Source organism: Hypanus sabinus, chromosome 10 (genome assembly GCF_030144855.1).
Source record: "Hypanus sabinus isolate sHypSab1 chromosome 10, sHypSab1.hap1, whole genome shotgun sequence".
Taxonomy (NCBI): Eukaryota; Metazoa; Chordata; class Chondrichthyes; order Myliobatiformes; family Dasyatidae; genus Hypanus; species Hypanus sabinus.
Genome location: NC_082715.1, coordinates 119,516,882 through 119,532,379, shown reverse-complemented (window position 1 = coordinate 119,532,379; position 15,498 = coordinate 119,516,882). Strand labels below are relative to the sequence as shown.

The following is a 15,498-nucleotide window of genomic DNA, read 5'->3' as shown; positions in this document are numbered from 1 at the left end:
AAATATGTCTATATTAACATTTTTACAAGAATTGAATGGGGGTACAAGAGTTGTATGGCACACATGAACTTGTGCGTGAAAAAATTGACGCATGGAATGTAAAAGGTTGGCCACCCTTGGTATAGAGTATAAGAGTTTTTGGAGGTTATGGCACAACCTAGCAACTGGTGGAGTTCTGCATGCAGCTTTGGTTCTCACATTATAGGAAAAATGTGGTTGTACTGGAGAGGGTGCAGAGGTGATTGCCTGGGATGTTGCCCAGGATGTAACGTTTCTACTATGAGCAGCCACTTAATAGGCTGCTTTTTCCTTCTTTGGAGAAGAGGAGACTGAGTGGTGAATTGGTTCAAGTTGTATAAAGTTATACGGTGCAAATAGAAATATTTCCTCTAAGCAAAGAATATATATTTTCTATGAAAATGTTACTTCTGTTGCTTGAGGACTGTGTAGGTTTTTAATAGTGTAATAAGCTACAATTATCACTTGGCAAACTCTCTGCCCCTAATTCTCTATGCTATGAAATGGATTTCACATTTTCAAAATGTTCATTCAGGATATTTCAGCTTGTGCTTTAATCGTGCAAGTATGTCCTGATCTTTACTTCATCGTTATCATTATTATGTGTGGTATGTATAACAGGGTGATCATGGTCTTTCCATGACCATGATCGTTCTCGGCAAATTTTTCAACACAAGTAATTTGCTATTGGCTCCTTCTGGGGCAGTGTCTTTACAAGATGTGTGACTCTAGCCAATACTAATACTCTTCAGAGATTGTCTGCCTGATGTCAGTGGTCACATAACCAGGATTTGTGATGTGCACCAGGGTGCTGGATTGTTATGTAGCATTGTAAAATGTTCAAAAAGTGAGAATTGTACTTCATGCTTTTACTTTTCTGTCTATGAAAGTTCCTTAAATGATACGCTGTGCTGCCAGCTTGATGGCATTATAAATGTGATGGTTGACAGCAACCTCTGTCTCAAAGGGGAAATTCACATTGTAGTAACTGCTGGATTGATGTGGGCACCCATCTTTAAGATCAGCAAAAAGTGACTTGCTTTGTTGCTCATTGCAGAATCTGGGTTGATGTGTCTGGCAATGTGTTTAACCTGAGATCATTGCAGTGAACAGAGTGTCTCTGTTCTGTTATTGGTTGTACCAAATTGTTTTAGTTTCACTCTCTAAGTGCCAGTAAAGCAGAAACATTGCAAATTTTATATATATATATATATCTCTCTCACTCACTCCCATAAACACATTCTCAACTGCTGAGTATCTGAATCCTCCTGGTTTTGGACTTAGGTTGCATAATGAGCAATCTGTTCACTTTTTCCAAATTGTAGAGGGTGGTTTTGAGTGTTATTAATGCCTATGTTGAGCCTAAGTTGTGAATTGAAAATTAGTGACTAGAAATTATACATGTACATTTTTAAGATGCTTGGCTCATTGAGTCTGGTCTGCCATATCCTCATCTCCATTCTAAAAAGATGCCCCTCTGTTCTCAGACTGTTTTTAGATTCTCTGTGCCCTCTGTTTTTAGATTCTCCCTCCATAGGAAACATCCAGGTCTTTCGTCATTTGATAGGTTTCAATGAAGTCGCCCCCCCCCCCCCATTCTTCACAATTCTAGTGAATGCAGGCCCAGAGCCATCAAATGCTCTTCAAGTGCCATGCCATTTAATACTGGAATCATTTTCATGAACCTCCTTTAAGCCCTCTCTAGTTTTAGCACATACTTTCCAGATAAGGGGCCCAAAACTGCACATAATACTCTGTGAGGCTTCAGCAGTGCTTTATAAATTCTCAGTATTACATTCTTGCTTTTATATTCTAGTCCTCTTAAAATGAATGCTAACATTGTATTTGCCTTCCTCACCACCGACTAAACCTGAAAATTAACCCTTGGGAAATCCTGCACAAGGGTTTCCAATTCTCTTTGCGCCTTGGTTTTTTAAAATTTTCTCTCTGTTTACAAAATAGTCAACCTTTTCATTTCTTCTATCAAAGTGCATGGCCATACACTTCATGACATTGTATTCCATCTGCCACTTCTTTGCCATTTTCCTAATCTGTCAAAGTCCTTCTTTAGTCTCCCTATATCCTCAAAACTACCTGCCCTTCCACCTATCTTCGCATTGTCTGCAAACTTTGCAACAAAGCCATTAACTCTATCATCCAAATCAATGACATATAACATAAAAAGAATCAGTCCCAACACAGACCCCTAGTCACTGGCAGTATGCCAGAAAAGGCTCCCTTTAATCCCACTCTTTGCCTCCTGCCAATCAGCCACTGCTTTATTCATGCTAGAACCTTTTGTGTAATACCATGGGTTGTAGCTTGTTAAGCAGCCTCATGTATGGCACCTCGTCAAAGGCCTTCTGAAAATCCAAATATAGGTTAACTTAATAATGACACAAAGTTTTGTTTTACATGGAGGAGGTTGCATAAGGGATCATTATGACATGATATCACTCCATTTGTAAAATAGGACTAGCATGCCCATGAGTATACTTAACCTGTTTCTTGGAACCTTCCAGTATCTAATAGAATATAGAAAAGTACAACACAGGAACAGACTCTTCAGCCCTCGATGCTAGTGTTATAGTACAATGGAATCAATACAGCAAGTACCTAGGAAGGCTAATGGGATATTGCCCTTTGTTGCAAGGGGTATGGAGAATATTTATGTCGGGGAGTTTTAATGTACTTGAAACAGCACCTGGAGGTCTGTGAACATTTTTGGTCGTCATACTTGATATACTGTATTTATGTTGGAGGTGGTGTAGATCAATTCACTAGGTTGGTTCCTGAAATTAGGGTGTTACTGTGCAGAAAGAGGTAAAGCAAGTTGGTCCCATACTCAGAGTGTAATCTATAGAGTCATATACAGTATGCAAGCAGGCCCAGTTCCATGCCATTCATTAACTACTGATTTACACTCATCCTACTATATATTAGGCCCACTTTATTCTCCCCATATTCTCATTAGCTTACACAATTAGTGCTGATAATTACTAGGCATGAATACAGTGATACCCATGTGGCAGTATTGCAGAGGTGATTATTGGGATGATTCTGATTTTTTTTAATTGATTCATTTACCGTAAATTCTGGATTATAGAGCGCACCTGATTAAAAGCTGCACGCTCTAATTTTAGAAAGAAAATCAATTTTGTACTTGTACAGGCCGCACCGGATTTTAAGCCGCATGTGTCCCACGTTGTAATATGAGATATTTACACAGAAAGATATTACACGTGAGGATTTTTTAACTTTTAATTAAATCCGTATGGTAACATAAACAAATACATATTGCAAATGCTTTTTTTCGAACAGTGCCTGTAACACAACTACTTTTAAATATACATACGTATCGGTAACACACAAATTACGTTGTGTACACTTTTTTACTGAACAGTGCACAAACAACATTCCAATATCTCCTAACGACTGGTAAAAAAAATATATATACTGCAGCCTACCAGGAAAAGTTATTGATCGCCTTCTTCATCTTCCTCCTGCGCACTAAAACCATCAAAGTCCTCTTCTTCAGTGTCCGAATTGATCAACCTCAGGATCTCGTCATTCATTTCAGTCTCTTCGTTGTCGCTCTCACTTGAGCACACGCGGTCCTCTTCATCACGCAGCAATCCAGCCTTTCGAAACCCGTTGGTGATGGTGGATGTTGTGACACGGCTCCACACATATAGGATCCATTGGCAGACTTGAGTTAAAGATGCTCTTCGCATGTGTCCTGTTTTGGTAAAGGATTTCTCGCCGCTCGTCATCCAAGCCTCCCACTCAACGCGCAGCGCTGTTTTTTTCTGTGAAAAAATCCCCCTGGTCGCTTGGCGTAGCACACTCTCAGCCAATCCTTCATTAGACTCTCTATCATCCAACCTTTCTTATTGACTTTAACCATGATTTCTTTTGGGAATTTTTCCTTTGGCATTGTCAGCTGCTTAAAAATCACCATCGGTGGAAGCTTTAGTCCGGATGCTGTGCAGCTCAGAACGCAAGTAAAATGCGTTCTCTCATGGCCACTTGTTTTCAGTGTGATGCACGAATCACCTTTTTTATTAACAGTCCGAGTGAGAGGCAGGTCAAACGTCAAAGGTACTTCATCCATATTTATGATATCATCTGGCCCGATGGAATTCTCCGCTATCTTTGTTTGAGTGAATGTGCGGAAGTTAGCAAGTTTTTCCTCGTGGTCGGGAGGGAGCTGCTGACACAGAGTCGTGCGTACCCTGACGGACAGGCCTTTTCGTCTCATAAATCTAAAACACCACGATGGCCCACCTCTAAAATCTTCGATTTTCATTTTGGTGGCGATTGCTTTAGCCTTCAGTCTGATCTGCATGGTGGAAACACTGCGGCCGCCTGCTCTCTGTGTGTTAACCCAGTCTTCAAGAAAGTTTTCAAGTTCGGGCCATCTGCTATGATTACCTCTGAAAGCTTTTGTTGTCTTTTTGCATTGACTCAGTTCTTCACGCTGGCGTCTCTACCGTCTCACCATCGATTCATTTATGCCAAGATTATGTGCAGCAGCTCGATTTCCTTCTTCAACCGCCAGATTGATCGCCTTTAACTTAAAAGCTGCATCATATGCTTTTCTTCGAGTGTTTTCCATGTTGATGAGGGTGAGTACAAATGACTGATTTACAATAATTTAATTGTGAAAGTGCGCTTGATTTATTGTACAATTTCATTGGACCTCTGTGAACTACTCATCAATTTTATTGGTCTACTGTTACGAGGCAAAATGTTTTTGGCGGCATGAAAAAAAAACATGCATTAGCTGCACCGTAGTATAGGCCGCAGTGTTCAAAGCGTGGGAAAAAAGTAGCGGCTTATAGTCTGGAATTTACGGTAATTTATTTCACTCATGACTTTGAGATCTTTCCAAATGGAATTAGTGTATGAAGTTGTGTGGGATTAAGATTTGATCAGCAATGATGGATGAGAGTATTGCTGGTGGCTGTGAGTCGACTACTGATGCTTATCCTTCCAAATGGAAGATTTGAGCTCAGAAAAGGGCCAAATGAAATTCCAGAGACCCACATTTGTTGATTGATTTGGACAATTTGGTAGTGACACATCTGTTGTTGGTAGAATCTCAGAGGGTGTTGAGGATACATATGGGAGGGAGATAGTTTGGCAGTTGAGTGGTGTTGCAACAGCAATTTTGCACTCTATATCAGAAGAACCAAGAAACTGGTTATGGACTTCAGGATGGTGAAGACAGGAGAATACACAACAGTCTTCATTGAGGGGTCAGTTGTGGACTGGGTGAGCATCTTCAAGTTCCTCGGTGTCAACATATGAGGATCTGTCATCGACATTAATTCAGTCAGGAAGAAGGCATGCCATTGGTTCTACTTCATGAGCAGTTTGAGGTGATTTGATATGTCACCAGAGACTCCGGCATATTTCTACAGATGAACAGTGGAGAGCATTCTGGCTAGTTGCATCACCACCTGAAAGCTGTGCCTGAATCATTGAGTATGGGTTTTCAGGCTCTTGTACCTGAAGACCCACATTCAACAAGTAGAGGGCATGTGGCAAAAAGAGAACGTGCCCCAGATTGTGAGGATCCATAGTGAAGGAGACCACCTTATTGAGACACCACCTCTTGGAGGTCTTTGATAATACAAAGCCCAAGATGGACTGGCTTACCAAATTTCCTCAAACTTCTAAGGAAGTGTAGGGTCATTGTGTAAGGTCCAGCATAGATGTTGATACCCAAGAACTTGAAGCTGCTTGACCTTTCCACTGCTGACCCCTCAATGGGCTCTGGTAGTTATTCTCCTGACTTCTTTTACTGATGCCACAATCAATTCATTGGTCTTGCTGACGTTTAGTGTGGTTGTTGTATATTCTAAAAAATAAATTTATGTATTTTATGAAAGACAAGCACATTTTATTCTGAAAAAATTCTTCTTTTGCAGATTCCAGCAGATCTTTGATCAAGGTGCAAAGCAAGAGGAAATTTTTGAAAATATTGCAAAACCTGTTGCTGAAAAGTGAGCTTCATTTTGATTTAAGTTTTTGGATCTGGGACTGTGAATTTGAACTCAGCTTGTAATTTGTGGAATCTAGGACTTGTCAAATCTGAAATTCTGATTGATTTTATTAATTCATGGAGTATGAACATTATTGATGGAAAAACCACAGACTTTGGGATCTTCTGGACCATTTAAGAGCTCTTATTGGTTAGGCCAGCATATTTCCTTCCCAAAATGACATTAAAAAACAATAGGATTTTTATGAAGGCAAACATGAGGAAATCTGCAGATGCTGGAAATTGAAGCAACACACACAATATGCTGGTGGAACACAGCAGGCCAGGCAGCATCTATAGGGAGAAGCGGGTTCTATGGCATTGGTTATTGTTTTAGATTATATAATTAACTTAAGTTTCCCAGTTCCAAGTTGGGATTTCACCTCTCTGGATTATTAATGTAGCCTTGGGGTTTAGTTATGGTATTTAACTACTGTGCAACCATAGCTTAATGAGATATTTTAGGGAAGGACACACTGTGCCAAACTCATGCTCATTATGCAAAAGTAGAATGTGGTGACGACTCGGTAAATTTTCAGAATCAGTTTAATGTTACCAGCATATGTTGTGAAATTAATTAAATAGCAGCAGCAGTACAATGAAATACATGATAAATACACACAGAGAAAAAAAATCTGTATTACACTAAGTAATTGAATAGTCAATTGAATAGTTAAGTTAAAGTAAGGAGTTTAAAAAAAACACAGAAATAATAAAGTACTGAGATAGTGTTCATGGGTTCAATGTCCATATAGAAATTGGATGGCAGAGGGGCAGAAGCTGTTCCTGAATTGCTGAGTGTGTGCCTTCATGCTTCTGTACCTCCTTACCCATGGTAACAATGAGACGAGGGCATATCTTGGATGGTGGTGGTCTTTAATGATGGATGCTGCCTTCCTAAGACACCACTCCTTGAAGATGTCTTGGGTATTATGGAGGCTGGTACCCATGAAGGCTCTGACTAACTTTACAAGTTTCTACAGCTTACTTTGATCTTGTGCAGTAGCTCTCCCATACCAAATTGTGATGCAGCCAGTCAGAATGCTCTCCATAGTATATATGTAAAATTTTTCAAGTGTTTTAGTTGACAAACCAAGTTGTCTCAAATTTCTAATGAAATATAGCCCTTGTCTTGTCTTTATAGCTGCATCAATATGTTGCATCCAGGCTAGGTCCTCAGGGATATTGACATATAAGGATAGATAGATAAATATATAACATTCTTTAGAGTGTAGGAGATTGAGAGGGGATTTGATAGAGGTATACAAAATTATGAGGGCTGTAGAAAAGGTAAATGCATTCAGGTTTTTTCCATTGAGGTTGGGTGCAACCTCAACCAGGGATCATGGGTTAAGGGTGAAAGGGTAAATACTATTATCACCAAACAATTGATACTAGAGCATACAATCATCACAGTGATATTTGCTTCTGTGTTTCCCGCTCCCTGAAGTACAAATTGAAGTAAATATAATAAAAATTTGAATTATAAATCATAATTAGAAAATGGAAAAGGGAAAGTACGGTAGTGCAAGTCAGGTCCAAATATTTGGAAGGGGAATATGAGAAGATACTTCATTCAGAGGGTTTTGAGTGTGTGGAACGAGCTACCAGCACCAATGGTGCATGTGAGCTTGATTTCAATAGTTACGCAAAGTTTGGATAGATACGTGGAGGGCAGGGATATGGAGGGTTATGGTCCTGGAGCAGGTTGATGGGAGTAGGTAGTTGAAGTGGTTTTGGTGGACTAGATCGGCCAAAGGGCCTGTTTCGATGCTGTAATTTTCTCTTACTCTATGACTTACAGTCAGTGCTGAAAACTTTCTGCAGTCTTATTAGAGATAATCCTGCGGTTGTGCAAATTAAAAAGCCTTTGAATATTCTATTTTGTATGTCCAGTGGATTCTGGTAAGTTGGGCCATTGGTCAGTCAGGATAGCTGCTTATTTGGGCCACTCTTAAAGAACAAAAACTAATTGAGAATATAGTCTGGATTCCCTTTGTTTATTAGTGGCACTATGCCACTTAATTGGGGCAGAAGACTGTTGCCAAGCAGTTTCTAATTAGAGTTAGTCACGTGCTTGGAGTGAACAGTTTTTAAGACAGCGTCAATTCCATGTGTTTGTGTTCAAAGAGCAGAGATTTTTGTCACTGATAGTTTGTGAGAAGTAAGCAATAAGACAATTCAGAACTGCTTGCTCTCTGAATTTTCAAGCATACAGGCTTTGAGATGCCAGATATGGCTGGGAATGACAATGAAACTATTTCACTACTTCATCAAATTCAGAACTACAAAGTATTTGAAGATATCAAGAATCATCAAATTACAATGAAAATGAAGATTTGGAGGTTGAAATATCCAAAGAATTATGAAGGTAGTGTAGGGTAATGTAATTGGGAGTGTAGTGTAGGGTAACATAATTCAAAACCACCAACGTTGAGCTGGGGTTTCACTTTGTGGCTGGTCTGACATGATGACGTTATTACAGAAAAGGTTTTAGTGCACTTTTGTTATGTAGGTCTTGGAGTTCAATAAGATGTTATGGGTTTTGTTAACTATAAAGGGCTTCACTTCATTTTGTTTGCAGAAACCTACTTTGGTGCTCCTGATACTCTAGGATGGTTCTGGAATCATTGAATGTCTCAGCCAATGTAATCACTTAGAAACTGCCTGAGTTTTGGAAGCAAAACGCCATCGCTTGGTTTGTAAAAGCAGAGGCCCTATTTGCCCTGTGAGGAATCTCCACCGACTCTTCATGCATCAAGTGCCTGATCCAGTTCGCTTAGCCTTCACTAATGCACCCGTGACGGACTATAGGGAGTTTGCTAAAATGGCTGATAGTCTTCAGTCATTTTCTTTCTCTACCTTAATAAGTCAGGTCAGCAAGATCCCCAATATAAGGAAGCCTGTGGCTGCGAAACCAGCGATGCCAGGCCTGTGTTTTTACCATGCTGACTTTGGTATGAATGTTACGAAGACCTGGCTGCCTTGTAGCTTTGACAGTGTCTATGCATCAGGACATCAGAAGTCTGTGAACACCGTGAGTTCCAGCTGCCAGGGTTGTCTACTGTTTATCATAGACATCCTTTCAGGGTGACGTGCTGCCAGCATCACTTATTGATGAAAAGGCAAAGAGTGATGAAGCCTCGCTGGGGGCCATCAGTGGCAGCAAGATTCAGACTTACAGGCTCGGCTTCAATGGGGCGTCATCCTAGCAAAAGAGGCTGGACCTCTGCTCGGTGCAGATCTCCTGTGTGCCTAAGAACTGTTAGTCAATCATAAGAACTACTGGCGTGTGGATGTCAAGGACTTTGGGTTGTTACCTTGCTCCCTCAGTAAGATCCCCACAATGACTCTGTCAAATGTATATACCACTGCATGTGAGTTCACTCGACTGCTGGACAAATTTCCAGACCTCATCAAGCCCGCATTCTCCGCCACATTTGCAAAACAGGGGGTCGAGAACCACATTCTCTCAATTGGCCTGCCAGTCAATGCTTGTGAGCATAGACTGGACATAGAAAAGCTGGCAACCACAAAGACTGACTTTGCCAACATGGAAAAAACTCGGAATGGTAGCTAGGGGTTTCACCTGTCCATGTGATCCCTAAGTCCAGTGGTGGTTGCTGCCCAGTTGGTGATTACCGATGTCTTAACAAGGCCACCGCTCCTGATCGTTACCTGGTCCCACACATTTAGGACTTTTAGGCATGTTTAGTTGGAAGGTTAGCTTTTTTTCAAAGTTGATCTCATTAGAGGCCTTTGTGATTAGAGGACATGCCCAAAACAGCTGTGATAACCCCGTTTGTCCTTTTTGAGTTTCTTCATGTGCCGTTTGGACTGAAAAAATGCAGCATAGTCCAATGGCTAATGGGCACTGTATTGAAACACTTAGATTTTCTTTTTGTTTAACTTGGATGACATACTTGTCGTTAAAGCATCCAAATCCAAAAAATGTATATCATTTCCAAACACTTTAGCCAAAACGGGTTGATTATTAACCTTGCTAAATGCTAGTTAGGTTGTCAACCATTAACTTTCTCAGACATTGCATCTCTGCAGAAGGTGTGAACCCCTCCCATCAAAGGTAGCTGTTATGGATTAAACACGAGAAAATCTGCAGATGCTGGAAATTCAAACAACACACACAAAACGCTGGTGGAACACAACAGGCCAGGCAGCATCTATAAGGAGACTCGGCCCAAGACGTCGACAGTGCTTCTCCTTATAGATGCTGCCTGGCCTGCTGTGTTCCACCAGCATTTTGTGTGTGTTGTTATTATGGATTTCCCACTGCTCCACACTATGAAAAAACTATAAGAGGTTTTAGCTATGGTACTGCCTCATACCATGAGCTGATAGAAACATAGAAATTAGGTGCAGGAGTAGGCCATTCTGCCCTTTGAGCCTGCACCACCATTCAGTATGATCATGGCTGATCATCCAATTCAGAACCCTGTACCTGCTTTCTCTCCATACCCCCTGATCCCTTTAGCCACAAGGGCCATATCTAACTTCCTCTTAAGTATAGCCAATGAACCGGCCTCAACTGTTTCCTGTGGCAGAGAATTCCACAGATTCACCACTCTCTGTGTGAAGAAGTTTTTCCTCATCTTGGTCCTAAAAGGCTTCCCCTTTATCCTTAAACTGTGACCCCTCGTTCTGGACTTCCCCAACATTGGAAACAATCTTCCTGCATCTAGCCTGTCCAATCCCTTTAGAATTTTATACGTTTCAATACGATCCCCCCATCAGTCTTCTAAATTCTAGTGAATATAAGCCTAGTTGGTCCAGTCTTTCTTCATATGAAAGTCCTGCCATCCCAGGAATCAATCTGGTGAACCTTCTCTGTACTCCCTCTATGGCAGGAATGTCTTTCCTCAGAGTAGGGGACCAAAACTGCACACAATATTCTAGGTGCAGTCTCACCAAGGCCTTGTACAACTGCAGTAGAACCTCCCTGCTCCTGTACTCAAATCCTTTTGCTATGATGAAATTGTGTTCCCCCTGTAAAGTGCGCTCAAAGGCAATACCCTTAATCAACTGCTTGACTGGTCAGCAGACACGACCAGGGTATTTGATAATACCAAACAAGCTGTTTCTAATGCAACCCTATTGGCACACCCACTCCCCAGAGCACCCATAGCCATTACTACTGACGCCTCAGACTATGCTGTGGGTGCTGTGCATGAACAGTTGGTCGGAATGTGTGGCAGTCGCTTGTCGTCTTCAGTCGGTAGCTCAGTTTCTCTCCCTGCCCCCCAAAAAAAGTTAGTGCAGCAAGCAACAAGTTTGACTGTAAGCTTCTTGGTTTTTATCTAGCTGGCTGTCATTTTTGTTGTCTTCTAGGGGGTCGCCATTGCACAGCATTCATTGACCACAAACTTCTCATACACCCGATGGCCAAAATATCAGACCCGTGGCCTACATGGCAGCAACGCCACTTGGCCTCCATATCCAAGTTCACAACAGGTACACAACATATCAGGGGGAAAAATAATGCCATGACTGATTGCCTCTCATGGCCAACTGTTGAGGCTGTATACATAAGGGTTGATTTTACCAACATGGCAGCCAACCAAGTGACCACATCAATGCGGACTTGTCCTTCTTTCCCAACCCCCAACATTCTCATGGTCTGAAGCACTTTCTTACCATGGTAGATTGTACCACCAGGTGGTGAGAGGTCATCCTCTAGTGTTGATGACAGCCGGAGACATGGCTCGAGCATTCATCAGCATCTGGGTTGCTTGCTTTGGCACCCCAACTGATATTTCCACTGACCGTGTTCTCCAATTCATTTCAGACCTCTGGGCTGCAATGGGGCAGAACCTCTGTATTTGAATACATCACACCATGGCAGTTCAATGGCCTAAGTGAGAGATTTCACAGCTCCGTAAAGGCTGCTGTGAGGGCTTCCCTGACTGATGAGTGTTGGCATGATCAGCTCCCATGTGTCTTGCTGGGGCTTAGAACTGCTGCAAAGGAGGACCTGCAGTCATCCACAGCTGAGTTGGTATATGTGCAGCCATTACGAGTGCCAGGTGATTTCATTCCTGATGCTATGTCTGCCTGGTCAGCCTCTTAACAGCAAATTCAGTAAATTCTATTCCTTTTCATCTATTTTTTACCTCCTATTATGGCGTAAAGCACTCTGTCTCATTTGTTTTTGTCCGCTATCATGCACACCAACGTCCCCCTAGGCCCCCTTACAATGGCCTATTCTGTGTTTTGGAATGGAGAGAAAAGACACTCATCATAGATGAGGGGTAAACCTGAACTTATTTTGGTAAATCACCTTAAACTGGCTCACCAAGATTTGGAGTATTCCGTTGCTATGCCCTGTCGTAAGTACATGATCGCAAGTGTGTCAAAACACCTCTGGTTGAGCCAGAGGCACCCGCAGTTTGTCCACCCATGGAACACAGGACCCAAGCCAGGCGGCTTGTTGGCGCTCCAGACAGGCTCATAATGCCAGTTTAGTGAATTCTGAGGGGTAACATAATCGGGAGAAATATATATGATTCACAATCACTGACATTAAGTTGGGGTTTTGTTTTAAGAGGCTGGTCTGATGTGATGATGTTATTACGTAAAATGTTTTTAGCATACTTTTGTTGTGGAGTTCAATAAAATATGTTACGGATTTCATTAAACATAAAACACCTCATTTCATTTTATTTGTGGAAACCTACAGTAGTCCATTAGTTACTCAAGGTGCCTGTGCTGATTTTGCTAAGGTATAGTCAATCAAAGGACAGCATACGCTGGAATAATACCTCCGCCAATAACTATTATGAATTAATACACAGTTTTATAGTTCTGTAGTATTGATAGTTTTCTCATTTGTTCTGTTTATCATTTAAATGCACAAGTCATTCCTCAGCGGAGTTTAAATCTACTCCTCATCTTTTTTCCTCCAGTCCTGCTGAAGGGTCTTGACCCGAATCATCGACCCTACTCCTTTCCATAGATGCTGCCTGGCCTGCTGAGTTCCGCTAGCATTTTGTGTGTGTTACTTTTATTTCCAGCGTCTGCAGAATTTCTCTTGTTAGTGTTTTAATTTTTATATCTTTTAACGGCTAATTGGGTCAAAATGTACTAGTCCTGATGTGTCCCAATTAACCAGAATCCACTGTATGCTTAAATGAAAGGTCCCTAGATTCAGATTACACTGCATTTCATTAAGGTTGGAGCAAACTAAATCTTCCTCCCCGTGGCATTGCTCTGTTTTATGCAACTTTCAATTATGGCTCATACTTCCAAATCAAAAGTTTGTTAATTTATTTCTATTTCAGCAATTTGAGCATAAAAAAATTATAGTAGTGTAACTGTGGCAGACTAAAGAAGTGTTGCAGCAATTTCTACCAGGAAAGGGAATCTGTTGACCTCCACCAGTCTGGCTTAAATCAGACTGCACACCCACCAATGTGGTTGACTCTGGCAATCCTTTGAACTATCTTTGCAATGCAGTTAGTTTAGGAGGCAGTTGGGATGCATAATGTGCAGTTGGGTTGCCAGCAAAGAACACATCCTGTAGCTGAATAATTAATCAAAACTTTTGGAGCTGTCATCTTTCAGATGAGACACAAAACAAAATCTCATCTATTATTTTAATAGATCTGCCCTGGACTGTTTGGAACAGGACGGTCATGATCCTTGGTAATCTTCTAAAAGCAAAATGCTGCAGCTGTTGGAAATCTGAAAGGAAATCAGAAATCACTGGAGATATTTAGCAGATCAGACAGTATTTGCAGAGAGGGAGACAAAGTTAATGTTTCAACAGTATGAGAAAAGAGAGAAAAAGAAGCAAGTTTTAACTTGTACTCCAGGGAAAAGGTGAAGAGTCCAGGAAGAACCTTGAGGTGACCAAGAGAGTCCAGTTGATTAGGAGTTATTACTATCCCTTAAGGCAGCATGCTGAAGGCTTGTTAATTACACTTTCAGTAAAAGGTGTAAATAGAGGGGGAAAAAAGACACAGGAGGGGAGAAAAAAGAAATAACTCTGGGACTCTGAGGTGCAGGACACAACTGTAGTTAGTTAAGCCCATTACCCCTGCCATCAACAATGGCTTGCCAGAGTCCTGTATCTGGATTCTCTTAGCTCTAACCTATCGCTATTCTCTCCACGCCACTTTGTCTTTGCAACATAAAGCACACTAGTTTTCTCACTTTTCCAGCTCCATTGAATTGACACTGACCTGAATCATTAACTTTGTTTTTCCCTCCACTGACTTGCTGAGTACCTCCAGATTTTTGGGGGCTTTTATTTCAAATTATCCCCTGAGCAATAATTATTAAGACAAGTAAAATAGTTAACTTGTTCAATATCATATTGCAGTTTGAAGTTACCTGCTGTACTCACATTGGTTGCTACATTTTCTCATTATAACAATAACTATTTTAAAAGTACAAGCTTATTCTACAAATGAAGTTGTAAATTTGTAATAAAGGTACAAATTGCTGGAAATGTTCTGCACATTAGGCATCATTTATAGAAAACAGGAAAGGAGCATTAATGCACAAGGTCTCTGGCCTTGGCTTTCTCATGAATGGGTACTTGATCGATGACAAAAATGCGATTGAAGGATTGTTTGACACAGACTCCATGAAAGGTCACTGAGCTGATACTTAAATGCCTATTTTTTTCCTTCATAGATGCTGCTTAACTAGTTAAGTATCTCTAGAATGTTATGTGTATTGTAATTGAAGAGAATGTTGCAGGCTATAAAAACTCTGAATTGATCAAAGGCTTTGAAAAGCACTGTGTGAATGCAAACCTGTTTTTTCACTCCACAAGTCAAATCCTGATTTCAGAGTCATATTGTAGCTTTATTGTGCAACGAAAATTACAATCCATTGTAAACTGCAGGAAGTCTTTATTTCTCGGTATTCTCCTAGGAATAATACCAAGCAGCTCTGTGCAGATGCCAGTAAAACCAAGGGATTAAAATGACCTAAGCCTCATGCTGGCAAAGTTTTGAGCTGTAGCCCAGTAGCCCTTGTCTTTGCACTAGCTGTGCCCCCAAAGAAGCTGAAGTTAAAATTAGGGCTTGTGAAATTTATCTTGATCAGTGTGTAAATAAAGTTCCCATGAGACTTGATGTTATGGTTTCATTTTCTGCTTGTGCTTATTCTTGGTTGGAAAATGAGCCATACTATATGCCATCAATTGTAGAATATGTGGAAATGGATCATGAATGGTGAAATTATCATTGCAGCAGATGGTAATAATCAGCTGTGGAAGTACAACTACCCATCCAGCAATATTTCTACAATTTTAGGATTTTTATAATCTTGGTCTGTTTAAATATTTCTATATCTTTAGTGTGCTACCCATTGTTTTAAATGTGACATACTACCTACTAAGAATATTCCTGAAGGATATTCTATTTTAAGAACTAATACATTTTTGAGAGTGTTTTGATGTACTT

At 40.8% G+C, this 15,498-nt stretch overlaps 1 protein-coding gene across 3 annotated transcripts in view; it reads left to right on the top strand.

Moving 5' to 3' along the window:
- Positions 1–15,498, top strand: part of kif6 (kinesin family member 6) — a 553,299-nt gene that overhangs the window by 10,069 nt on the left and 527,732 nt on the right. For 2 of the 3 annotated variants that reach the window (XM_059982793.1, XM_059982792.1), the window contains exon 3: positions 5,955–6,029. The exons of the other annotated variant lie outside the window; for it this stretch is intronic. In XM_059982793.1, the coding sequence (XP_059838776.1) occupies positions 5,955–6,029 (75 nt within the window). The remainder of the gene's footprint in view (positions 1–5,954; positions 6,030–15,498) is intronic. 3 annotated transcript variants of the gene reach the window in all.